Source organism: Phialemonium atrogriseum (assembly GCF_030411735.1).
Source record: "Phialemonium atrogriseum strain 8032-3 unplaced genomic scaffold QBC33scaffold_5, whole genome shotgun sequence".
Lineage (NCBI taxonomy): Eukaryota > Fungi > Ascomycota > Sordariomycetes > Cephalothecales > Cephalothecaceae > Phialemonium > Phialemonium atrogriseum.
In genome coordinates this window covers 1,378,447-1,401,853 of record NW_026848142.1, presented here as the reverse complement: position 1 = coordinate 1,401,853, position 23,407 = coordinate 1,378,447, and the positions used below count along the sequence as shown (strand labels likewise).

Sequence of the window (23,407 nt, the reverse complement as noted above, 5' to 3'; positions counted from 1 at the left end):
AGTCAAGCTCAATGTTTGCAGAATGTCGCTATGGGTTCAAATCTCTGGGTCTTGGCGTCATGATGGAACTTGCTAGCTTTCTACGCCAACAGTTGAGAATACATAGCCAAGTAGCAGGGTAGTTAAATGTAATAATCCTAGGCCATGCTCAAACGGAAAAGACAAGCCGGGGGTTCCATCGCTAGAAAATCAAAGAGACAAAGCAGCTCGCAGGTAACTCCTTCGCAACACCAGCCGAACAAAAATATCGCCTGGCTTTTAGCATAGATTACGTTATAGGCAAGATCCTGAGAGACTCGTCAAGTCGCGAACCGAGGTTCTTCGCCGCCTCCCCCTCCATCAGGCCGTGCACGTAAGCGTCGCCCATCAAGCGGAAGGTACAGTGCGCCGCAGGATCCTTCCACACCTTGGAGACAACCTCCTTACACTGCTCCTCGTCCTGGAACCGGTAACAGCCGGGCGCACCCGGTACGCACGGCTCGTTCTCCCCCGCTGCCGCCGCCGTCGCCGCCACCACCGGCCCGCGCAGCGGCCTCAGCACGAACGGGATGCGCACGCCACTAAGCAGACAGACGGCGTCACCCGGCAGGATATCCGCAGCGCCGACGCCGACGTAACCCCCCGCGGTCAGGAACAAGCTCCGGCCGCGCATGGTGATAGTGACGAGCTCGACGTAGGCGGGCCACTTGTGCATGATCTCGGGCAGGTGGTGGCGCGACGAGCCTAGCTGCTCGAGGAAGTCGCCCGGGAAGCGAGGGTGCTGGGCAAAGTACGAGTTGCTGGGCGTGTGCTCCCAGTTGGCGACGATGGCGGCCGCCAGCGCGATCACGATGTGCTGCCCCGTCGGCTCGTACGTATTGTTGTCGGGTCCGCCGGCGCCGGCGTCGGCCGCCGGCGGGAAGAAGCCCGTCGCGTCGAAGGCGCGCGCGACGGCGCAGAGGAAGGCGTTGAGGCTGCTCTTGGCCTCGTACACGGCGCCCAGCAGGGGCTCGATGTCGATGGGGATGATGGCCGTGACGGTGTCGTACACTATCCCCGTAGAGATGAGGAGGCGGACGTCGTTGTTGGGCGGGAGAACCTCCATCGGCCGGGTCGGGATGCCGGCGGAAGCGTCACGGTCCGGCGGCGAGTGGTACAGCGGCTCGTAGGACAGCTGGCCGGTCCAGTCCGGCACCCACGACGGGATCTTGCCACAGAATTCACCCGGCTCCTGGCCCTCGGCAGGTCGAGTTGGGTGCTTGATCGCAGATGCGAGTTGGATGACGTGGGTGGTGGATTTACTTCCAGACGCGCCTGGAGAAGTCAGGTGTTCGAGTTCCATCATGAGGATGGCGAACTCGGTAAAGACGTCTCCGGTCGATAGCGCGTAGTCGACCTTGCCGACCCGTGCCCTATCCGACGGGGTCGAGCTCGGGAACCAGTGCTGGATGGCGCCGTAGAGGGCGAAGAGGCGGTCCCTTGGGTTCGCGCAGACGAAGCTGGAGAACTCGACGAGAGTGTCCAGCGGGTCCTGCCTCTTTGCCGCGGACTCGGGGTGCCTGATGCGCGACATGGCGCGCAAAGTGGTGCGGTGCTCTTCGCTGAAGCCGCCCTTGTCGTTCTCGAACAGCTCCATCAGGGAGAGCTCGAATGTGGCCCACGGGATGCTCGCCGCGCCACAGTGGATCGACACATCCCTGGCAAGCACGACCTCTTGGACGATCCATCGCCGCCGAAACCACGGTCTCGTAAGAAAGGTGGCGATGGGACGTGGTTGTATGCTGTCCAAGAAGGTGGAGACCATCTGGTTAATTTTAAACCGCTTCCGCCAGGATCCTTCGGCTCCGTGGGCTGGGTCACTGGCAATGAGAGTGCCCAGCTCGGTGAAGAAGTCAAGGCAGAGCCGGCCGTCATCCTGGAGAGAGTCCGTCCCGAGCCAGACGAGGACGCTCGCAGCCTCAGTATACGTCTGGGGGATGTTGTTGACCTGACTATTACGCTCTGGGATGTCGGCTTGGTTGATGCAAACGGCGTCGACCCAGAGGACGAGCGTCCTGTCGGGACTTCTCAGATTCTGCAGCGCCGAGTGGAGGTTCTCGGTGATGTTGATGTCGCCAGCCGGGAGAATGCCGTCGGATTGGACGAGATGCAGAACCTTTGGAAAGACAGGTTCACCCCACGTGTACGAGAGGGCTTGGTATTCAGCATGCGGAACCCTGCCTCGAGGGACAGCAGGCTTTCCGTGTTGACTGTCCGCGATTTGGGTCTCGACGAGCTGGCACTGTAGCCTTGCGTTTGGGTCCGCGGAAGGTAACAAGTGCAGAAGTCGGATGGAGAATACTCCCCGTGGGTCCCCGGGCTGGATAGATAGTTGGCTGTATTCGTACTTCATTGCTGGGCAAGCGTTAGGATGATTTCCGGTGCCAGTCTCGGCAGGACGAAAGGCGTGCATAATTAAAACGGTGATGCTGTGGTCGACAGCCACCTCCACCTCGTGTCCTTTTTCTACTTCTACCCTTGGGTGCGCGGCATGCCAAAACCCCAGCTGAATGGGAAGCAGGCTGCGGTGGCGGAGTGCATTGGAACGCATGCTCTGCGGCCACGTGGTGGGGGATTCGACACACACAAAGATACCGGCAGCGAGCTGATTGGTGTGACGAAATGAGATGGCACACTTTCCCTCGGGCACAGTCGCATTTATTGGCAAATTGGGCTCCTCCCGTTGGGCTGATTGAGGCTCAACCCAAAGAGCCTTATTGGCATTACCATTACGAAGTAAGTGTGCCTTGAGCGCGTTTTGCCGTGGTGCCGATATTTTCCCCCATGGCGTTCGAACAGGTCTAGCCTGCCAAATGGATTGATTAGAGGGTGTCGTCGGGTACAATCGCACTCGTCGGGCTCGTCGTCCCCAGATGAGCCCCAAAGCTGCCCAGATAAGATTTGTCGCACATAAAACGAGAGGCAAGATTGTAGAGTCTCGAGAGTTTTGAAGCACATCGCAAGTTACAATTCCACCATTCTCGCCATGGCGCTGAATGCGAATTCGCCTCTGTCTATCAGGGACCAGTGGGCCCGCCAGAATGCCATCCACGGGGTCCAGCATGACTGGAATGATCTCGTCCGGCGCCATATCCGAGGCCAACCACGGCGTCCTTTGATCCTCGATGGCGACGACCTTCCACCCGCTCCGACTCCTCCTATCGCCAAATTCCCCTTCTGGGAACCCGACACGACAATCAACGTCGGTATCATTGGCGCAGGCGCTGGCGGCCTCTTCACCGCCCTTGTGCTCGATTACCTTAACTTCCAACTCGCCATAAGAGCTCTGCAGAAAGGCCCGTACACGGGAGTAATGCCATCCGACGAGTCGCCCGAGCAATATTTTCTGGGCAATAAGCTGCCGCCACGGTTAACATTCGAGTATGATATCATCGAAGCCGCCAAGCCAGAAAGGCTCGGGGGCCGACTCTACACTCACGATTTTGGCGGCCCGCGTGACACCCATGACTATTACGATGTCGGGGCGATGAGGTTTCCGGACAACCCGGTCATGACGAGGTGGGTAAATCACACACAAATTGTAGAGCCAGGCTCATGGATGGAGACAGGACGTTCGACCTCTTCGCCAAGCTTGGCATGGAGAAAACCGACCTGAAAACAAACCCAGGCGCCGAGGACGGATCCATAATTCCTTACTATATGAAGAATGGGGACACCGCATCTACCACAATCGAGCCGTGGAGTTACAACGACATCACCAAATGGGGCACTTACGACGGGATTCGTTCCCAATCCACCGACAACGACCCCTTCCTCATGTCAACTGACGATTGCATCCCTCCAGGGTATGAGACAGAGCTGTGCCTCTGAAGTCCCCCCTAGCGCCGAAGGAGCTAACAGCTTCCTCAGAATTCTCGAACATTCCCCTGATGATGTCATGAAGGCTGCGATGAAACCACTCAGAGATGCGCTGAAGAGAGATGCCGAACAGGTCCCGCTCGGACGTGCAGGCTGGGATCTCCTCATGAAGTACGATACTTTCAGTACTCGACAGTATCTGGCCACGTAAGTACAATCCGAACGAACCCCCGTCACGCATCTGTGTGGGCGGCTTGCTTACGGCCCCCGGCCGCCACAGGGGCCCTTCTGAACCGATGACCACGGCACCCATTCCGTCACCACCGTACAACTACGATACTATCGAGTGGATGGAAACCTTCAACGGGTGAGTTGATATCCCAATTACCTCGACATCACAACGCATTGGTTGACTGTCTTATCCAGCGGAACCAATTGGTACGACCAAGCATATAGCGAGACGGTTCTCGAGTCCTTGGACTTTGAGTTTGACGACGACACCAAGTGGTACTGCATCCTGGGAGGCGCCCAACAGCTCGCCAAGAAGATGGAAGCGAATCTTGTGCAGAAGAACAAGATCAGCTACAACTCTCCGGTCACGGCAATCAGGGCCACAGGCTTTATGGAAGTGGAAGTCGATGTATCGCCGAAGTCTGGAGAACCGAAGACAAACACGTACCACGGCGTCGTCAACACAACGACCCTGGGCTGCCTACGGCGAATGGACCTCCGCGAGGCCGGACTCAGCTACGGCGTCAAGCAAGCCAGCCGCAGCCTGGGATACGGCCCGGCGGCCAAGGTCGCCATCAAGTTCAGCCGTGCCTGGTGGATCCATGACCTCGGCAAGTACAACGTCAAGATGGGCGGCCTCGGCCATTCCGACCTCAACTCGCGTATCTGCGTCTACCCGTCCTACAACATCTACGACGACGAGACCAAGACTGCTGTGCTGCTGTGCTCCTACACCTGGCAACAGGACTCGGAGCGCCTCTCGTCCCTGATGTCGACCAACGAGGACCACGCCCAGAAGGTCAAGGACGAGGCGGCGCTGAAGGCGCTCCTCCTCCGCGACCTGGCCCGCCTGCACGCCAACGACGACATGACCGAGGCCGAGCTACACGACCTCATCACCGAGAGTTACGTCGACCATCACGCCTTCGACTGGGACAAGGATCCCAACTCGGCGGGCGCGTTCGCCTTCTTCCGCCCGCAGCAGTTCACGTCCATGTGGGGCCGCATGATCTGGCCGTCGGGCGACGTGGTCGTCGCGGGCGAGGCGGCGAGCCCGCACCACGCGTGGGTCGTGGGCGCGCTCGAGAGCGTCGTCCACGGCCTGCACGCCTGGCTGGGGATGAACGTCGGCGCCGTGCCCGGGTTCGCGGACGCCATCGACATACTTGAGAATGATGAACCGGGAAACCCCTTTGTTGGCTTGCCTCCTTACATGGATGAGAATATCTCGCAGTGGCACTCGTACCTTGGCGTAATCCGTCGCTACGAGCACTTGAGATGCATGGAGCCGGAAGAGGAGCGGGGGACGAAGCGGCGGGTAGAGCAGAGGCGGGAACATCTGCAGGAGGGCGAGCAGGAGCAGCTTGTCGGTCTGCTTTCACGCCTTGACATCAAGTCGCATGGTCCGGGATAGTTTGGGGTTCTCCATACCGTTCTCCAGATCTCCATCCCTTTTTGCCTAGTACCAGATTGTATTTCTCTTCGACCACTTAACTAGCACTGCGAGAATTGAGACTAGAGCAGATCCTCTACCCCGTATAACTCGCGACTAATCTCCCCAAAGGCCCCGTACTTTGGGTTCAGCGCCCCACCAGGGTTAGTCCCAACATCGCTGCTGTCCCAGAACTCGGAGGTCTGGATCTTGCCCTTCCTTATCTGGTCATCCATCGTCCAGATCTCCTCATCGCAGCAAATCCTAGACTCCCGCTACCAGTTTCCCCTGCGGTCCAGGAATACAATACGTAAATTGTCTGTACGGGACGCCTCTTCGTCTGCCAGCAGCAGGTAGGAGTCGACCGCTCGGACCTGCATATCGTTGCCGCCACACTCCACCGCCTCAAGCTTCTCCTCCTGAGTCTCCATCCGGCTGACATTCTCACGGAGCATCTGTTGCAAGCTTTCCAAGTATCTACCTTGGTCCCACCCCTCAGGGCCCGTGAACCGACGCGACAGGCCTTGTTCGGGCCCGGCCAACTCGGGGAGCACCTCGAAGACGCGCTCCCAGTCGTCTCCAAAGTCAAACAGCAGAGGGTCATCCAGGACGCGCCAGGGGATCGTCTCCTCCGTGGTGTCGCTCTCAATGTTGGCGTTGAAGCCGTCGTCCGTCTCGAGCCAACCCCTCAGCCGCTCGCCGTCGCGGGCCCGCTCCGCCGGGTCGGCCGCGTAGTGCGTACGCACCCAGACGGATAGCTCGAGACGGCTAGAGCGCAGCACCTCCCGCACGGCGAACCGCCACTGCCTCGGTCTCCAGGGCGCCAGGACGTCGCGGACCTGGGCCGGCGTGGGGACGATAGCCATCGCCACCGCGGTGGAGGGGGGATCAGGAAGGACCCATTCCGGGGGAATCGAGTCGAGGATGTGCACAAAGTCGCGGATCAAGCGGCGGCGCTGGTCAACCGGAGGTTCAGAACAGGAGGGATCCCAGTGCTGCTGGGTTTGGTATGTGAGCGCCGTATTGCTAATCTACGCACCGCTCCCGCTCACATGCAGCTTACTAGGAGATATTGCTCAGCTGGAAAGGCACCCCACGTCGGTAATACCTCGGTTACTTCTGAATTTGACGGTGAATCCATCGTGGGGTAGCGAAATGTACATGCGCAGAAAGGTAAGAAGCCAAGAGAGAGGCTTAGTGTTACCCGTGCCACGCTCCACTTTATTTGGCCCTTGAGAATGGGGAACCCTCACGCTAATTCAGATGTCAGCCAAGCGCCCTAATGTGTGGGGTTAGGTTAATTGCGGGAGACTAACTTATTTCCGACTGCCTGTCTTCTTTCCGGGGCCGGTTGTTTCTCTGCGCTAGTCTCCGCCAAGTCCAGGGAAAGCCCGGAGAGCGACTACCTAGACAGGGTTTACTCGGCAGTATTACTGACGGGGAGCCGCAAGATGCGGCTCGCCAATACAAAGGGGGGAGGGATATGAAAGAGCTAGCGCTCGCTGCGAGTGGCAAGAGCAACGTGGATAGAAGCCGACCGGTTTAAACCCCCTTTCTTCGTCTCGACCATCGTATCCTCTCTCTCTCAAACACGGCACAATCCGCCTTGTTCCATTAGGACGACGAGGCCGCCATCATGTCATTTGTTGAGCGGGCGCGGAAAGAGCCCATTCTGGGTGCATAACTAGCCATCGAATCATGATTCTCAGCACACATGATGGTCCGCGCGGGCTTCGACTGGATGCTCATCAACATCGAGCACTCCCCCCTCTCGGCTCGCGATGCGACAACCATGGTCCACGCCATCGCCGTCGGCTCCTACGTGAGATGCGCCTCGCTCGTCCGCATCCCTTCAACAGGTGCCGAGTGGGTCAAGTGGGCGCTAGACTCCGGTGCCGCGGGAATCGTGGCCCCCATGGTGCAGACCGCGGAGGAGGCGGAGCGTCTCGTCCGGTTCACTCGCTACCCGCCACTGGGGCAGCGCAGCTTTGGCCCTTTCAATGCGGCCTGCGCTACGGTGGACAACGAGAACACCGTCATTGGTTTTCTGTTCGTGGGTTGCTTCTTCGTCGGTTGCGTCGAGGGTATCGGCATCACAATTCCAGCCTCTTCTCAACGATCAGGCTGAGATCGGCACCGCGGTCGGTCTTGCCGGGACTGTGAGATCAGGTTTCTCAACCCTCGCCTCAACCGTTTACACGACGATCCTGAACAACCGTCTCGGCACAACGATCCCCGCACAGGTCCCACCCGCGCTCATCAAAGCCGGTCTCCCATCCTCCACTGTCGCCGCCTTCATTCAGGCCCTAACCACGGGCTCGTTCGAGGGCATCCAAGGTCTGACGCCCCAGATTACCGAGGTCGGCGTTGCCGCGTATAAGAACGCGAATGTCGCGGCGTACCAGACAGTTTTCCTCGCTTCAATCGCGTTTAGTGGTGTGGCGCTGGTGCTGAGCTTCTTTTGCCCGAATGTGGATAATATGATGACAGGCATAGTGACAAGAACGCTTCACAAGGGAAAGCGCGGTGAAGTCATTGCCGGAAACGCCAAATTCACAGCTCCCACGTGGCGACAAAAAGAAGGAAAGCAGCCAGGGCCATTGTGCTGCATCTAGCCATCACCACTGGGGCGTCTGAGGACCCCCTGTAGTATCGATCATTGCATGGCCCAGTAAGGCTCGAATTTGGCCAGGCAGTATTCCCGACACATGCAGCAGTATCTAACATCTTCTTAGTAACGTTTCTCGCCAACTCGTCCGATGCCTTGACCGCACACGGGTTCCCTTCTGGGCGGGGGGTATCTGGGTCGAAATAGGGGCAGTAGGGAAAAGGGTAATTCAATTTCGTTTGGTAGGGATTTCCGCGGTTCTCAATGGCCTCCTTGACCTTGATCGTAGATGCTGTGACGGGGCATGGCGCGCCAGTTGCATTGATAATCGGGAGATCACCATCGTCGCTGATGTTGAAGTATATCGAACCAAACCGGTCGAGCGAGGAATTAGAGAAGGTCGGAGGCTGGCCATCCTCGGCTGGGGGGGTGCAGTTCCACAGAGTAGCAGACCGCCAGAATAGTATCCACTCCTTCGCAGTGCCGTTGCTCTTCTGGATTGCGTCTGTCGCGTAGATGGTGGTTATGGTATCAGACCCATTGTATGTCCCGTGGGTTTCAAGGTCGCCGTCAGCCTCGGGGAAACTGCCCCAGCCCCAACAGCAGTCCATGTGGCTGACAGGTTGAATATCGAAGTAAAAGGCGAAGCCAAACTGCCATATGGCAGCCGGGTTCTGGATGGAGATGACGATGGGGAATGGGTAGGTTGGCTTGTAGGTCTCGTTGGCACGGGGGAAGACCAGGTCAACCTCGGTGATGCCAGGCTTCCAAGTCTGCGCTGTTGCCATTGCGAACGCAGCGCAGCAGAGAGTAACGAGAGAGAGAAAAGTCATCTTGTGTGTTCCTTTGCGCCTCTCGCAACGAAGAATTGTAAGATGAGAAAACCTGGCAGGGAGGAATCAAACACCCCTCACAACAATATATTAGACCACCGCTGGGGAGGGAGAGCCGCGTCTGTCCACAAGACAAGACCCGACAGTCTGGTTCTATTTACCCGCGCAATAAAGCCAAAAATATGCCACTAATTAGTGCTTAAAGCGAAAGCCTGTCATTCCAGCGATGACCCACCATATAGTAATTACCCTAGCATATAATTTTGACAGTAGGGGGGAACAACATTTGCATCAGGGAGCCAGCCCCGTCCTGTGCTACCCGAGAATCGCGCCGACTGGACTCGGCTGCCACCGTGGACCAATCACAGTCACTGCGACTTCATGCCGCATATTCCGATCTTGACTGAAACCCCCCATGTTTCGATTCCATTTTGTGCGACTGTTTAGCAAGTCGATCCTCAGGGACTCTGGTCGCCATTGAGCTGCAAGGAGCGACGGAATTAAGGGGGGGTCATCCGGGCCCAACCATGACTAACTTCGATCACATCCCACTTAAAAGCAGACTCATTTTCAACAGGCAGTGTCTCATAGCGGTCAACGTCAAGTTCTTGCTTAATTACGCTCCTCTGATGGTGAAATAATTAGCTCGCCCTTGAGTTTCTCCATCGTCGCTGTACCTCGCCCTTTCCCCGCTGCAGATCCACGCATACTCTCTACTGATTACCTTCCGGACAGAACTGGTACACGCTGCCAATATTCCCTTCGGTGTCCTCAAAATAGCGGTACAGGCCAGACTTGCCCTCGGGCAGCTTGTCCGAGATCATGTTGCCGCCGGCGGCAATGATGGCCTCGCTGGTCTTGTCGATGTCTTCCACAAACCAATGGACGCACGTGCCACCCTTACCGGTCTTTAGGGCACCCGTCTCCTCGGGGACGAGCAGTAATCCGCCGGAAAGACTGACGTCGGGGTTGAAGTCGAATAAGCGTATCTTCGACTCGGGGTGGTCAGCAGGCTGCGGTTTGAAGGTCCAGTTGAAGACGGTAGAGTAGAACTTGTGGGCTATTGAGAGTCAGGTTAGTAGCAAGACAAAAGTTGCAAAAGAGGTTTCTTTAGGCTACGATCCCTGTGAGGGATCGAGACAAAGAGGAGTAAAAGTGATTTGGGGGTGGGAGCGTCAAGACATATGGAGCGGGGTATCGATTCATACCTCGACCGACATCGGTGGCAGCAATGCCCATCCAGCAGGGAGAGCCGAACTTGGGGGGTTTCCAGTCAACCATGGTTCCGATTCGAAGCGAACTTTCTGTGTGGCAAAATGGACGAGGTAATTATGTCTGGCTGCAAGGAGAGCGATTCGATGAGGGGAAGATCATTGTGTTTTCCAGAGACGAGTTGCCGCATATTTATAAGAAAACGATACAGGAGTGACGGAGCATTATCATGCCGACTGTGGTCAAGTGAGTCAGTCCATCGAGAGCCGGGTTGGCTGGTTGGTTGACCTCTGACGAGGTGGCTGGAGGCTAGAGCCACCATCGACGCGCCCCGCGAATCAAGACGCGACCTAAAGAACACGTACCACGCCAATGCAGCGCCAATTCACGTGATATACGAGCCTACAAGGGAGCAGGTCGTCAGCATGAGGTCCCAGAGGAAGTAAGCGGGATAATTTTGCTCCGACACAGAATCCCTTGAGGGAAGTGACAGGATCAGCATGTCCCGTCACCCACACTGGAATCTTCCACTTGAAGCATAGAATACCGCCGTGAGATTTCGTCTTTGATATCAACATCTAGACGTGAAGGAGGACACTGCTCTCAATGAAACGGGCCTGGCGATGCTATTTCCAAGCTGGCAACCCGATGTGCCAGTGGGCTAACCAGCGCTTACTGCCCGCCCTTCAACGTATCAAGGGGCAGAACTTGCGGCTGCATTATGACTCCGCATGTCGCGCCACTATGACGTCGTAGGGTTCCGCATTATATTACTACATGTAGTATTATCATTATCACTTCTGATGGTTCTTTTGCGACACCTAGTTACTGTATCCGCCACCCAGTCACTAGCTCTAGTCTCCTCAAACTCTAACTGAAGGCTTAATAACATTGGATTGCGACATGGCAGAAGAATCACGACAGTCCACAGAGGTGTCGGCCTTGTTGCGAGCCCTCCTGGACAAGGGGAACGCATACAATACTGGTGATACTGTTTCTCCGAAGGAATTATACCAGGCAGCTAAAGAGCTTGCCAACGCGCTGCAACCTCCTTTTGAGAGGATCGCCCAGTTGTCTATGTATGAGGTATTACGAAATCCCAAGGCTTGATAAGTACCTTGTTAGATACTCATTATAGCCAGCCAACAATTGCCACTGCAGTCCGTGTCTGCATTCAGCTCAAACTCTTTGACAAGATGGCTGAAGTCAAATTGCCGAAGACGGTGGATGAGCTTGCGCAAATGACAGGCGCTGACCCAAAACTGTTGCGTAAGTCTTCGGATGAACAGTGAACCCATCTAATTACCCCTTCCCTTCCGTTCCAAGGTTGACCGATCCTGAATCAAGGGCGTATGCTCCAGCATCTCGCAACTGCGCAGCTCGTCGACGAGGCAGGACCTGACAACTATGGTCCCAATAGTGTGACAAATACCCTGGCCGAGGAGAAGGCACAAGGCATGTTCAAGGACTGCTTCGATGGGCTCTCCATCGAAAACGCCAATGTCATACCGTATTTCCGTACACAGCTGGGCGGCTTCATTAACCCCACCGACAAGGACAAGACGTTGTTCAAATTTTCACACAAGACGGACCAGCACTACTTCGACTGGATCTTCCAGCCGGGAAACGAGGAGAGGAAAACTGCCTTCCTCAACCACATGAAGCTCAAGACGCTCGGACCCCGTTGGTTCCAGGAGGTGCCGGTCGCGGAGATGCTAGCCCCGGCGTGTGGCCCTGATGACGTCCTGCTCGTAGACATAGGCGGCGCGACAGGGCATGACCTCGAGGCATTCCACACAGCCTTTCCCGACATGCCCGGCCGGCTCATCCTGCAGGACCTGCCCGGCGCTATCGCCGAGCTCGATGCCCTGGCACTGGCACCCATGGAGGCCATGGCGTACGACTTTTTCAAACCCCAGCCGGTCAAGGGGGCTCGCGCCTACTACCTTAAGATGGTGCTGCATGACTGGCCTGACGCACAGTGCCGGGCGATCCTGGAGAGCCTGAAGCCCGCGCTTGTGCGTGGGCAGAGCAAGATCCTCATCAATGAGATTGTGGTTCCATCAATGGGCGCGGGATGGTTTGAGACGAGCGTGGACATGCTCATGATGATGTTCCACGCCGCGTACGAGAGGCGCGAGAATGAGTGGCGAGAATTGATTGAGGGAGCAGGACTGAAGGTCTCGAAGATCTGGCAATGCGGAGAGGCGGTGGAAAGGTTGATTGTCGTGGAGTTGCCGTGAGAAGACGGAAGGCTGTGAGGTGAGTCCCAGGGTTAAGAAACCAGAGAGCTGCAAGAGGAAAATGATAACGAATTCAAGTCAGCAGGAATACAATGAATGAAGAGTCAGGTTCAAGGCAGTTTACAAGAAGTTCATCACAACTCCCTTTGTCTCCCGTCAAAATTGCAGTAATTACTTGATAATTAGTAGTTAGACAACGAAGTCAGTGCCTTCTCTTAGAGTAGGTATCTAAAGTGTGGTGACTATATTAAAGTTAAACAACTAAAGCATTGACACTTAATTAGCTGCAATTGCCGTTGCCTTGCTCATGGAAAAGCGCTCATTCCTAAGATACGTCAGCATGCTTCTTGGTTAACTCAAGCGAATAGACGTTTCTTACCCGAGGAGGATGGTTGACACGAGAGCGACAACTCCGGCAGCAATCGCCAGCGTGTACGTGCTGTTGACTGCGCTGACAATCGCTAATAGAATTTCTCTTCGCGTTATTGCGTCCACCGATGCCAGCGTGTCCTCGAGGCCTTGAATGGCAGCCTTGACATCATCCGCGCTCGTTCCTGCTGGCAGGACCGCCGAGACCCGATTGAACGCCAGATTCTGAAATATCGCGCCCGAGACTGTGAGGCCAACCGTGATACCTAGATACTGGCCCATGCAGATGAGGCCCACGGCTTCCGGGACCAGGCTGGGATCGACCTTGAACTGCGCTATCGAGTAGGATAGCTGTCCAATAGCTCCCGCTCCGATTCCCATGACAGCCGTGTACCCGTAGGATTTTCCGGCGGGGCTGTCGAGGCCGATATCTGCGTCTAGAAGGGACGTAATTAGCAGTCAGTTTCCAGTATTTCATGTGCATGATGCTATCAAAGTGTCTACCCACACATCAATGCTGAACCAAGGATGATGAGAAGGCTCCCGATAAGGTACCAGGGATAGAACCACCCCGTCTTCGATACGATGGCTCCTCCAGCTATAGCAAAGAAGACAAACAGCATGACGACGGGAAGGAGACGTATCGCTGCGTCGATGGGGGAGTCTCCGTGGACGAATCGAAAGAAGAGTGGCTGGTAGAAAATTGGGACCTTGACAACTTCTTAGTTCTTCCAACGTTGGTTTCGAGAAGATATGAGCAAGATTGGGACCTACCACCAGAGCACAGCCTGGGAAGACAATGAGAAACCAGATCAAGACCATGGACTTGGACTTAAACAGCTCCATTGGGAAGATCCTGTGGGCTTTCGTGGTGAGGAATGCGAAATGTTGTTGGGCTAGGAAGAGGGCGGATGCAACACCCGCCGTAACAAAGAGTCCGATTGTACGACCACTGCCCCACGGATACACCACGCCACCGAACGAGATGGCCATGATTCCGGTCAACGTGCCTCCGAGTTCTAGGACGGAACCGAGCCAATCTGCTTGTTTGAGCGCTTTTGCGACAGTCATATCCTTCTGCGGGCGATGGTGGGGAAGTAGGAACAGGAAGACGGGACCGAATACGACAAACAGCAGCAGGTTGATGTAGAATGCCCAGCGCCATGTCAGCCTGCTCTGAGCAAAGGCACCTCCGATGATTGGGCCGAGGATGAACCCACTTCCCCAGCTGAGGCCAGTATAGCCCATATATCTTGGCCGTTCGGCATCCGACGTTTTCACCGCGATATCTAAAACCCGGCATCAGACGAGATTGGCCGCGCAAGGCAGCAGCCCAAGGTAGGTTTGTTTGTTTGTTTGGGGGGCGGGGGGTACGGGAGACGCACACGTCAGACAGCCCAGGTACATCCCCGACGCGCCGAGGCCAGTGACGGCCCTGCCGACGATCATGGCGTTCATGGTTGGTGCGGCGCCGCAGACGGCGGAGCCGGCCTCGAAGACGACGCACGCGGTCAGGTACAGCCACTTGGCGTTGAGAGCGGCGTACAGCCGGGACCAGATCGGGATCGTCGACATGGTCGCCCACACGAAGGCCGTACCGAGCCAGGGCAGCTTCTCCACGCCGCCCAGCGTGCGCAGGATATCGGCTTGAACATCAGCTACCACAGTATTGTCGAGGGCGTAGAGAAAGGTGGAGCCGAGCATGGAGACGACGATGCAGAACCACTGTGTGGTATTTCCAGCCCGGGTTAGCTGACGAGAGACGACCGCGCTCTGGCTTTGACGAAATCACATACCGTGATGCCGTGGACCTCTCGAGGCGGGGTGGCCCCCTCCTTTGGTTGCACTGGTATATCTGGGCCGTATTCGAGAGAGTCCTCCGCTGGCGCCGGAACCACACCAGATTCTTTGGCCATCGTGAGCTTCGAGATTTGGGTCAACGGTTAGAGTGGGTATGAAGGTATGATTAATGCGAACTGGGCAGGTCGTGTTTTGTAACGCTCCCTCCAGTCAATGGTAATTAATGGTGGCATGTAATTACGGGTTGATCTTCAACTGTCCATTCGATTTCTTAAATAGCGACGGGATAGGACACGTTTAGCGCACAAGAAGAAGCAACGGCGGTCCGTGTAACCCGGCCAAGATAGCTCAGATAGCCTTTGGGCAGGGAAGAAAATAACTCTGTGGCGTTGTATTATCCCGGCTTACGGCGGAGCCGGTTCGTCAGCCCCTTGTTGTTCTGAGTAGCATACTTGGGTAGCATACTTGGGGGGTATGCATGCCGGGCGGGGAAGTCATCAAACAATAGCCGGACGGGAAGATTGTGAAATGCCCAGTCCTTCTAACAAACCAACAAGTAGCCGAAGCGGCCCCTCCAAGCACCGCGTGCTAGGCTAGCAAAACATAGCTAACGCAGTCTTCACCCCGGTGCCGATGACCGCGAGGTGGTCTGCCTGCGTTGTTTCCCCTTTTCTATTCCGACTTTTATTTATTTGATTCTTCTTGGTGCAAGCTAGCAATAGAGACAGAGAAAGAGGTGTTAGTAGTAAAGTCTCAACCGGAGTCGAGGAGTAGTCCCTGCGCTCAAACTCTGGACCATGTCACTCAACAGTTTTGCATTTTCCACTTCAAATTTTCATTTCATTCTTTAATGCAACCTCGATCCGTGCCTATAATAGATTCATATTCTAGTCTGTAGTCGGACAGGCCGCTATTCGCGCTTTGCCTTCGAAGGGTCTCCATGAACTTCGGCGATCAACTCAAGCTCTGAGTTGTACATCCCGATACTCTTCGTCTACCTGCACCAATGCGGCTAAGCCACCCTCCTCTATGACCTTCGTGTCGACGACGAACGTGGCTAGTAGTGTCGCAGGCTCGGTGGTGCTGACGTTGGCGCTGACCTTGTGGTGGCACCCGGGCGCCTCGTACCAGGTCCCCCCGGCCTCGATCACCCTGGTTGGCTCGTCGTTCATCTTGTTGAGCACTGTACCCTCCAGGACGTAGCCTGTCACGGACGCGCCGCCGTGGCGGTGCGGGGGGGATGCGCCGTTGGGCGGGAAGCTGACGGTCAGGCCGATAATAGATTTGCCAGGGCAGTTGAGCAACTTGTATTGAAATGCCGGCGCGAGTGCAGGAAGGGGCCGGCTGCGAGGACTGTGTTAGCTGTCTCTGACCTTCGTGATTGTAGTTCTCTTGACTTGGTAATTTGCAGGGAGTGACTAATGAAGTTTCACGTAATTACCTTCGGTCGTAGATGGTGTCCTCGGTAGCCATTGTGTCTAGTGACTGTTGAATGATCAACAGTAGAGTAAGTAAGGGAACTTGCAACGCATGTATGCAATGGCATCCATTAATGCCTTCGATCTCGCTTTATAAAATCCTGGCCTTGGGCTAGGATAAGGTAATTATGCAGTGGTCTAGATTTCGTGCCCGAAGAAAAGAGTAGCGGCGACTCGCCTCCTAACCGGGGTCAAATGGATACCCTCATGGGTTCCCGGTGAACTCGAACGAGCAGCCTACCCTTTGAGTCAATGCATTGACGACCCTGCAATAGGCTATTCGGGAATTAGAAAAAGAAGACTCGCCCCCTGAGTGGACCCACCCACATACCCCCGGTGTCATTACTAATCCAATTCTGCCCGCCGTAGAGTCACGCGCATACCCGGCAGTGGTAGCGACGAACACACTCTGCTGTCTAGTCTGACAGTAACGGACCTTCGCCGAACGCTCTCTCCTGCTAGTGTATGAATCCCAATTGTTGACCGTGTCCGGGAGACATACTCAGGTGGTCCGTGATGCAATCTTCAACACTAGCCCCCAGTCTTTGCCAGGGCGAAACCGTTCGGGCCTTGCATCGCGTCTCGCTGGCCTGCCTGCCATGTCGGTCGCGGCACATGAAATGCAACGCCGAAACGCCTATATGTTCTCGGTGCGCTGCCGATAGCCTAGCATGCACGTATGCCCGGTCGCGCCGTGGCCATCGCCGCTCCAGGAGGTTAGGCGAGACAACGGCCATATCCAATAGCCACCTCCAGCAGGCTACCAATAACCCGACACTCCCCAGTCCGACATCCTCTTCCGGCGGCAATGGAACTACTAGGAGCGCGGGCAGAGGCTTCAGCAGTACGCCCATAACGCTTCCAAGTTCCTTCTCTTCCGAGAATCTACCGGGCGCCGATTCCATCGACCAAGATCTGATCGGCCACTACTACACCTACTTCCACGGTGCCCACCCTTGCGTGTTGCCGCGCTGGGCACTGCAGCAGCATAACAGCACGAATCCTGAGATGTTTACCCCCATCCTACTTGTCATGCAGTATATCGGTTCCCTTTTCGAGCCGGCCGTCGCGTCGGAACCGCTCAAGAAGATGGCGGTGAATGCCCTTCCCATCAGCCCCGGCTACACAGGCCCCCTCACACCACACCAAATTCAAGCCTTGATGCTCTTCTCTATTGCCATATACTGGTGCGACGAGATTGAAGAAGGCCTTCGGTTACTTGATAAAGCCATTGGGGCGGCCCTGGAACTACGAATGCAGCTAGCTCCCTTTGCGACGGAGCAGGGTCACGACAACCCCGTGCTACAAGAAAGCTGGCGCCGTACCTGGTGGCAGCTCTATGTTACCGACGCCCATATTGCTGGCAGCACACATACATTCCCAACTCGGGTCAGTGGGATTGAGGTTACTACTCTGCTTCCATGCGAGGATGGATGTTATGAATCTGGGGTAATGCCACACAGCCCCGTCGCCCGATCTGCGTTGCTTCTCCGGTCTAACCCTTTTGGTGTAGGAGATCCCACCACCTCGGACTTTAGAGGAGTACGACATGCGAGAGTTCTTGCCCGACAACGATCCGGGATTCTCGTCTTTCGCTCACCTCGTTGGGATTACGCGTACACTAGACCTAGTGCTTTCAGGAAACATCCCCGTTGCTCAGAACCTCCCGGCAATCTGCGCACAATCCGACATCAGCCTGTGGGCCTGGTGTTCGTTGCTGCCACAATCCAAACGGAGTCTACTTGACAGCAAACGGGAAGTTGACATGCAGTTATTCAAAGCAAACATACTGATAAACACGTTGGTGCCCCCTAATTATCCTCTTGATTAACTCTCATTTCCCCCCGCCCATCTAACGCAAAGCTTCCCCAGATATATTGTCGACCTCCACCGCCCGTTCTCGGACCTGGCATATAGCGACGTGGAATCGGTCGCACGATGCGCGCCGCCCGCCCCCATGGCCAAACAGCGGTCGTCTTCTTCCGAGGACACGCACGTACACACGACCAAAGCCCTCCTAGCCATCCGGCGGATCGGTGACCTCCTCCCTCTGCCACCCAACATCGTCACGCAAACGCCGTTCACCATCTGCATGGTTGCCAACACCTTGGTGGCGCACCTTTCGGCGTGCCGGTACCTCTTCCGAGGCCGCGCCCTCCAGCTCGAGCGCGAGCGCGTCCGGTCCAGCATGGGGGCACTGCACGCGCTGGGCGAGTACTGGCCGCTGGGCAAGCGGACGTACCGCGAGATGGGTGTCATCGCCCGCGAGATCCTCGGTCTCGCGGACCGCGACATCCCGCGTCTGCAGCCCCGGCTGGAGACGCCGCCGTCGCAGCAGCAGCAGCAGCAGGAGCAGCAGGAGCAGGAGAAAGAGGCGCCACCGCGGCCTGCGTCATCGTCGCAGCTGCCGGAGATGCAGCTGGATCTTGACGCTGGGCTCTTTGATTTTCAGAACTTGTCGCCAGGCATGCTTACTTCGTGCGAGGCTTTTCTCGCACTAAATGATGTGTGCCAGTGATAATGACCATGTTGTCTTTGCAAGCTATTAGTGGTTATTGTTATGGAATGTCGCTTCTATTAAGTAATCATTATTGGTTTAGCTAATTGTCCTCTCACGGGTTGGTTACCGCCAGGTGTTGTCCCATCCGGCCTGCTCCACTGCAAAAGCAATCGCCAGCTCCGCAAATCTCGCCATGTGCTGTCTCGTATCAGTGAATAGCCCAAACGAAAACAGAAACGAGACTCACGTCGAGGGAGAAGAAGCCTGAATCGTCGTTGACATCCACCGTGTCGTTCACCCCATGCACGTACGGGTTGAATTCGCCAGGGAACCCACCGTTTGCCAAGGGGTTACCTTCCGTGGCAAAGGCAGAAGGGTAGTTGAGCCTGGTGTAGGACATATAGTCGGAGCCGGCGTTACTGCTTCATCAGACTCCCATCCACAGGCAAGGAATGGAGTTGGGGGGCGGGGGCAGTTAACCTACGCAGAGAGCTCGTATATTCCGGCGGGAATGGATATGTACTCCTCGCTCAGCGCCACCGTCCAGTTGGTGAGCGCCGCGTCCGCCTCAGTCGCGACGAAGCCAATCGTTTCGGTCGCGTTCCGGGCAATAAAGGCAGTCATATCCTGTGGAATTAAAGAGTCGTTAGTCGCCGGTTCCAAACCTTTCGTTTCCCAGTTCCAGCATCACTCACAAACTCCATCATTGCCCCAATGCGCGCACCCTGCTCCTTCTTGTACCTCGCAACGGCCTGGCTACCCAGCAGCCCACCCTCCTCGGCGGCATACCAGTGGAACTCGACCGGGCCGTGGCTGGGCGTGTAGCCGTGCTCGGCCAGGACGCGGAACGCCTCGAGGATGCTGACGGTGCCGGAGCCGTCGTCGTCGGCGCCTGGCGCGGGCAGGAGGGGGAAGAGGTAGTTTGCCGAGTCCTGGTGCGCTCCGAGGATGGTCTGTGGCTGGGAAAAGTTGCGGACCTTGGGTTCGAAGCGCGCGATGATGGACGGTTGGGGGAAGGTGTGAGTGAAATATTCCAGAGAGATGTGGGTGCCGAACGGGGAGCTGTCAATGATCTGTGCCCCAGATCCCGCTCAGCAACTTTCCCCGCTTTGAGCAGAATCAGAGACGCCCTACCTTGGCGATGTGGTCGTGGAGCCACTCGGCGCTCATTTGTCCGTAGGTACCGCCATAGTACCGATTGTAGTAGCCGGTCAGATGCTGGAGAACGTCGTGCATTCTTCGCGTCGAGACATGGGGGAAGAGGGGTTTGACGAGTCTCTGGTGAGTCAATTCGGGCAGGTCTGCGAATAATGGCGTGAACTAATGCATCTCAACAGCGTTGAGCAGGCAGACTCACTAGCTTTACCAGCCCGCGACTCTCCCACTTGCTGTGCATAGAAATCCCGATGATCTGTGATGTCGGCGAACTTCTTCCCGCGTCTGCGGAGGCGCAGCTTGTCTCCCTCAGTCATCCATTCTGGCTCCCGTTCTCCTGAAACGTGCAGGAGCCGTGGTTGGGCGAGTTCGGCTGCAATGCCGGGCTCAAGGGAAATAAGCGCAGCGACGGGGTCGGAGTGCGTCTTCAAGGCTGCAAGAATGGCCTGGTCAACGTGCTTTGCATCCGCACCAAGAACCTCGGGAGATGGCCCGAAGACCACTTGCTCGTCCTGGAATAGAGTGCCGAGGCCGAACGGTGCAGTGCTCAAAAGCAGTGCAAGGACGGAGCCTAACATGGCGTGCAAAGAGTGGTCGTTCGAACCGGACTGTAATTAAGCTGTGGTTTGAGTTTGGGATGAGTGTTGTTTTCTGCCCATCTCATTTCATTTCGGCTAGGTTGTGCGTACCAGATAAGGTAAGCTAAGGTTATCCGTTAACGGCAGGTGGTTAAGCCGGATTATGCATACGCGGCATGCGATGACACAATTTTTCAGTGAAATGAACGGCCGGCTCAATCCTCAAATGCACCAGCTCCAACCTTGAGCTCCTCGAGCGCGCAAGCCCAAAGCACGACTGCGACGGGGGTAAACACTACTAGCCCCTCCATGCCACTGGATGCCACTGGATGCCACTGAGCATGCCAGTGCATGCTTGAGGATAACAAACCAGATGGTGACGAATATAAATGCTCATGGTTGCCTGGGGCTGTGCGTGATAGGGGTGGACCTAGATCCTAGCGAGAGGTTCCCATCGGCGTAGCGGAAGTTTTGGCGGTTATCCCATCCCTGAATACAAACGAAGAGCGCCGAACAGCATGGCGGCAGCAAGAATCCGTTCCAGTGGGTTTCACGTCGAACAGCACGGAGATGGCGTGGCCGATGTAGACTTCTGCAATGCCGGCGCCGCCGCTCTGTTGCGTGTCCCCGGATTCGGATACCCTGTCAACATCGAGCGCAAGCCGGACGAGAGGTTCGCGCACGGGGCCATCGACTGGGCCCAACCGCGCCTGACCGCCCGCGAGATTGCCATGCTGCATCTCATGAATTCGATAACCGACCGTCCCGGCTGGGACGCCGTCCTCGCTGACGGCGACGCTGCTGTTCTTCTCGACTGGCGCGACGAGGCGCTGAAGTTGCCTGCCATCAGCCCTCCGGCTTGGGAGTGGTGCTTGGAGGAGCTCCGCGACAAGGCGGCTGTGTTCAGGACCGCAGCGTACGTCAACGTCTTAGACTCGGCGTCGCGGATATGCAAGTCCGACTCTCGCATCTCCTCGACCTTGCTGCGAGAGCTGCAGACCAGAGCTGCGTCGCTCCTGGACAATTGCTCCATCACGTATGGCGGCTCCGACCGGCGTGTGCGGATTCTCGCCGACCCAACCCTCTTCCCCCTCGTCTACGGCCGCACCAATGTTCTCTCTAGTGGGGGAGAGGTCGGCGTGGAGGACGCCTTAAGCACGGTCGGGACAGGTGTAGTAGCCCCGGCCCAACGGCTCCACCACTGGGGCCACCCGAGGTTTCTCCTCGACCGGACCTGGGGACGCGGCCGCGGAGGAGCGGGTCGAGGGCGTGGTGGCGGCCGTGATCACTCACAGCGAGGTCCGTGGTTGGGAACCGGCCCTTTCAGGTTTTCGTGCCGCTTCCAGTGTCTCCCTTTTGATGTCGACTTTGCTGGAGAGGCCGCTTCGGCGACAGAGGTGAAGATTAGATCGTACATCAACAATATCCACCCGATATTTCACAAGTCGCTCTACCGGACGATCGAGAAGGTCATCTCCTTGTCGATCGAGCCGTGGAACCAAGTCCTTGTCTTCAGGCAGCGCGGTCATCTGCCGCCACGGATCTTGACATACGGCATTCTATGGGTGCCCCCCAAACCCGACGATTGGATGCAGGAACTGAGGTACATCGAGCGCGAGTGTGGTAGAGAGAGCGCAGAGTATCTGGAGGCAAGGAAGGGAGTAGCTGCATACGTCGCGCTTCCAAACATGGTCGCCCAGCCGTCTACCAGCATCCCGGAGGACTGGGAGAATGAGCTTGGGCTTGAGACAACTGTGTATACCAAATATCTGATGATGAGGCATTGGCTCCAGCCCGAGCCTGGTGTCTCTTTTACGTACCGAGATTGGAGAGCCGGGAGAGCTGGTACGGCTCTATTTCCTCCTAGAGACCTGCGCCCTCAGCGAGACCGCACCGTCCCCTTACCCCCCGACGGCGACCATACCTTCTACACAGTGTCAATTCAAAAGACATTCCGGAAGCAAGGACTGCAGGTTGTTGCAAAGGTGGTAAGCGTTGAACTTTCGCCAGAAGATCCGGTCAGGTAAGTGCCCCGTTCCTATCGCCTCCCCCCCTCTCCTTTTATCACTTTGCCTGCTACCTAGACACGTTTTTGGGGCCACTCTACACTGTTCAGAGATATGGGGCTGACTAAGTCTTGTTGCTACCGATAGCAGAGAGACCGACTGGCATGTAGATGGCATGCTGAATGACCATATTGTCGCGACTAGCATTGTCTTTTACGACAGCCACAACGTGACCATGGCGTCGGGATCCCTATCCTTCCGCGTCGAGGCTGACCTTGACTCGTCAAAGCACATTTACGAGAGCGGGAAGTTCGACGAGCTTGCCAGCGTGTACGGCGTCCATCCGCCCGACGACCTTGGCCGCGACGGCGCCGGCGGCCGGGCCCTGCAGACGCTGGGCACGGTTGCCACGCCCGACGGCAGGCTCCTCGCCTACCCGAACGTCCTACAGCACCGCATGGAGCCGTGCGAGCTGCTCGACCGCGCATGCCCGGGGCGCCGGCGGTTCCTAGTCCTGCACCTCGTGGACCCGCACTACAGGGTCTGCTCGACCAGGAATGTCCCGCCACAGCAGCACGGGTGGTGGGCTGCGGCGGGGGCGTCCAAGGTCGACTGGGCGAGCCGTGGGGTCTCACAGGAGATAGCAGATCAAATCGCGAACTTGGTTGGAGAGTGGCCCATGGGATTTGACGAAGCGCAGAGTCTGAGAGACGAAATGCTGGAGGAGCAGACGCGGGCCACAGAGGCTGTGCAGGAGAATGTAGAGCGATATACTTTCACTGCCCCTTGATAGATTAGTATGGCGACAGACTACTATTTGGTGCCGCCCTTGCGAGAGCGGGCAATCTGGTCAATTCCAGGCGCTTGCGAGCTCCTTGAAGATGCCACTATCCGGCATTGCTTGGCAGGGGATATAGTCGCCCAGGCTCTGGATCATGATGTTGTCACTGGCGACCTGTTCATTGCTGTCGCTGACGCACAACTTGAGGCAGCGAAATGCATATTGTTGTCGGGGGGGGGGGGGGGGGGGGGGGGGGGTTTGAAAGCCCAAAAAGCCCAAAATAATCAACCCCGCCCCCACGGGGTTGGCCCGGGTTTTTTTTAAGGCCCAACCCCAAATCACCG

General features: G+C 56.6%; 12 protein-coding genes across 12 annotated transcripts; 5 read left to right on the top strand and 7 right to left on the bottom strand.

The window, feature by feature from the left end:
• Positions 1–268: 268 nt before the first annotated feature.
• On the bottom strand, positions 269–2,371 carry QBC33DRAFT_446480 (heterokaryon incompatibility protein-domain-containing protein; the record flags this gene model as incomplete). Its single annotated transcript, XM_060424379.1, has 1 exon — positions 269–2,371. One exon carries the CDS (start codon positions 2,369–2,371, stop codon positions 269–271), a length of 2,103 nt encoding a protein of 700 aa, XP_060286482.1.
• Positions 2,372–2,681: 310 nt separating this feature from the next.
• Positions 2,682–5,606, top strand: QBC33DRAFT_530592 (amine oxidase). Its single transcript, XM_060427243.1, has 5 exons — positions 2,682–3,537; positions 3,588–3,824; positions 3,889–4,044; positions 4,118–4,204; positions 4,264–5,606. The coding sequence occupies exons 1-5, from the start codon at positions 3,005–3,007 to the stop codon at positions 5,480–5,482; spliced, it is 2,232 nt and encodes a 743-aa protein (XP_060286481.1). The 5' UTR covers positions 2,682–3,004; the 3' UTR covers positions 5,483–5,606.
• Positions 5,584–6,711, bottom strand: QBC33DRAFT_567608 (uncharacterized protein; the record flags this gene model as incomplete). The annotated part of the gene is made up of 3 exons (XM_060430496.1): positions 6,564–6,711; positions 5,831–6,498; positions 5,584–5,764 (listed from the first exon to the last, which is right to left on the bottom strand). Exons 1-3 carry the CDS (start codon positions 6,639–6,641, stop codon positions 5,584–5,586), a joined length of 927 nt encoding a protein of 308 aa, XP_060286480.1. The 5' UTR covers positions 6,642–6,711.
• Positions 6,712–7,217: 506 nt separating this feature from the next.
• Positions 7,218–7,628, top strand: QBC33DRAFT_446652 (Pyruvate/Phosphoenolpyruvate kinase-like domain-containing protein; the record flags this gene model as incomplete). Its single annotated transcript, XM_060424390.1, has 1 exon — positions 7,218–7,628. The coding sequence occupies one exon, from the start codon at positions 7,218–7,220 to the stop codon at positions 7,626–7,628; it is 411 nt and encodes a 136-aa protein (XP_060286479.1).
• A 425-nt stretch (positions 7,629–8,053) lies between these two features.
• Positions 8,054–8,941, bottom strand: QBC33DRAFT_617547 (uncharacterized protein; the record flags this gene model as incomplete). Its single annotated transcript, XM_060432687.1, has 1 exon — positions 8,054–8,941. One exon carries the CDS (start codon positions 8,939–8,941, stop codon positions 8,054–8,056), a length of 888 nt encoding a protein of 295 aa, XP_060286478.1.
• Positions 8,942–9,536: 595 nt separating this feature from the next.
• On the bottom strand, positions 9,537–10,362 carry QBC33DRAFT_316423 (uncharacterized protein). Its single transcript, XM_060423540.1, has 2 exons — positions 10,150–10,362; positions 9,537–10,001 (listed from the first exon to the last, which is right to left on the bottom strand). The coding sequence occupies exons 1-2, from the start codon at positions 10,220–10,222 to the stop codon at positions 9,655–9,657; spliced, it is 420 nt and encodes a 139-aa protein (XP_060286477.1). The 5' UTR covers positions 10,223–10,362; the 3' UTR covers positions 9,537–9,654.
• A 611-nt stretch (positions 10,363–10,973) lies between these two features.
• On the top strand, positions 10,974–12,614 carry QBC33DRAFT_530583 (S-adenosyl-L-methionine-dependent methyltransferase). Its single transcript, XM_060427242.1, has 3 exons — positions 10,974–11,239; positions 11,296–11,422; positions 11,501–12,614. Exons 1-3 carry the CDS (start codon positions 11,057–11,059, stop codon positions 12,394–12,396), a joined length of 1,206 nt encoding a protein of 401 aa, XP_060286476.1. The 5' UTR covers positions 10,974–11,056; the 3' UTR covers positions 12,397–12,614.
• Positions 12,615–12,672: 58 nt separating this feature from the next.
• QBC33DRAFT_556682 (major facilitator superfamily domain-containing protein) lies at positions 12,673–14,681 on the bottom strand (the record flags this gene model as incomplete). Its single annotated transcript, XM_060429741.1, has 6 exons — positions 12,673–12,721; positions 12,776–13,202; positions 13,274–13,475; positions 13,540–14,054; positions 14,151–14,490; positions 14,562–14,681. The coding sequence occupies 6 exons, from the start codon at positions 14,679–14,681 to the stop codon at positions 12,673–12,675; spliced, it is 1,653 nt and encodes a 550-aa protein (XP_060286475.1).
• A 764-nt stretch (positions 14,682–15,445) lies between these two features.
• On the bottom strand, positions 15,446–16,290 carry QBC33DRAFT_530580 (RmlC-like cupin domain-containing protein). Its single transcript, XM_060427241.1, has 2 exons — positions 16,007–16,290; positions 15,446–15,909 (listed from the first exon to the last, which is right to left on the bottom strand). The coding sequence occupies exons 1-2, from the start codon at positions 16,036–16,038 to the stop codon at positions 15,525–15,527; spliced, it is 417 nt and encodes a 138-aa protein (XP_060286474.1). The 5' UTR covers positions 16,039–16,290; the 3' UTR covers positions 15,446–15,524.
• A 368-nt stretch (positions 16,291–16,658) lies between these two features.
• QBC33DRAFT_446621 (uncharacterized protein) lies at positions 16,659–18,561 on the top strand (the record flags this gene model as incomplete). Its single annotated transcript, XM_060424389.1, has 3 exons — positions 16,659–17,492; positions 17,557–17,843; positions 17,916–18,561. The coding sequence occupies 3 exons, from the start codon at positions 16,659–16,661 to the stop codon at positions 18,559–18,561; spliced, it is 1,767 nt and encodes a 588-aa protein (XP_060286473.1).
• A 6-nt stretch (positions 18,562–18,567) lies between these two features.
• On the bottom strand, positions 18,568–20,400 carry QBC33DRAFT_530572 (Zn-dependent exopeptidase). The gene is made up of 6 exons (XM_060427240.1): positions 19,901–20,400; positions 19,678–19,844; positions 19,239–19,616; positions 19,028–19,170; positions 18,791–18,962; positions 18,568–18,741 (listed from the first exon to the last, which is right to left on the bottom strand). The coding sequence occupies exons 1-6, from the start codon at positions 20,274–20,276 to the stop codon at positions 18,667–18,669; spliced, it is 1,311 nt and encodes a 436-aa protein (XP_060286472.1). The 5' UTR covers positions 20,277–20,400; the 3' UTR covers positions 18,568–18,666.
• Positions 20,295–23,298, top strand: QBC33DRAFT_567600 (uncharacterized protein). The gene is made up of 2 exons (XM_060430495.1): positions 20,295–22,299; positions 22,430–23,298. Exons 1-2 carry the CDS (start codon positions 20,795–20,797, stop codon positions 23,070–23,072), a joined length of 2,148 nt encoding a protein of 715 aa, XP_060286471.1. The 5' UTR covers positions 20,295–20,794; the 3' UTR covers positions 23,073–23,298.
• The last annotated feature ends 109 nt before the right edge of the window (positions 23,299–23,407 follow it).

Coding starts and splice junctions, on each gene's coding strand:
- QBC33DRAFT_530592 (XM_060427243.1), top strand. CDS start 3,005: ATGGCGCTGAATGCGAATTCGCCTCTGTCTATCAGGGACCAGTGGGCC. Junction 3,538..3,587: donor GACAACCCGGTCATGACGAG/GTGGGTAAATCA, acceptor GGATGGAGACAG/GACGTTCGACCTCTTCGCCA. Junction 3,825..3,888: donor GACGATTGCATCCCTCCAGG/GTATGAGACAGA, acceptor CAGCTTCCTCAG/AATTCTCGAACATTCCCCTG.
- QBC33DRAFT_316423 (XM_060423540.1), bottom strand. CDS start 10,222: ATGGTTGACTGGAAACCCCCCAAGTTCGGCTCTCCCTGCTGGATGGGC. Junction 10,002..10,149: donor TGCCACCGATGTCGGTCGAG/GTATGAATCGAT, acceptor GACTCTCAATAG/CCCACAAGTTCTACTCTACC.
- QBC33DRAFT_530583 (XM_060427242.1), top strand. CDS start 11,057: ATGGCAGAAGAATCACGACAGTCCACAGAGGTGTCGGCCTTGTTGCGA. Junction 11,240..11,295: donor CCCAGTTGTCTATGTATGAG/GTATTACGAAAT, acceptor CATTATAGCCAG/CCAACAATTGCCACTGCAGT. Junction 11,423..11,500: donor CGCTGACCCAAAACTGTTGC/GTAAGTCTTCGG, acceptor TCCTGAATCAAG/GGCGTATGCTCCAGCATCTC.
- QBC33DRAFT_530580 (XM_060427241.1), bottom strand. CDS start 16,038: ATGGCTACCGAGGACACCATCTACGACCGAAG. Junction 15,910..16,006: donor GACACCATCTACGACCGAAG/GTAATTACGTGA, acceptor CAGTCCTCGCAG/CCGGCCCCTTCCTGCACTCG.
- QBC33DRAFT_530572 (XM_060427240.1), bottom strand. CDS start 20,276: ATGTTAGGCTCCGTCCTTGCACTGCTTTTGAGCACTGCACCGTTCGGC. Junction 19,617..19,677: donor TCCACGACCACATCGCCAAG/GTAGGGCGTCTC, acceptor TCTGGGGCACAG/ATCATTGACAGCTCCCCGTT. Junction 19,171..19,238: donor TTGGGGCAATGATGGAGTTT/GTGAGTGATGCT, acceptor TTAATTCCACAG/GATATGACTGCCTTTATTGC.
- QBC33DRAFT_567600 (XM_060430495.1), top strand. CDS start 20,795: ATGGCGGCAGCAAGAATCCGTTCCAGTGGGTTTCACGTCGAACAGCAC. Junction 22,300..22,429: donor TCGCCAGAAGATCCGGTCAG/GTAAGTGCCCCG, acceptor TGCTACCGATAG/CAGAGAGACCGACTGGCATG.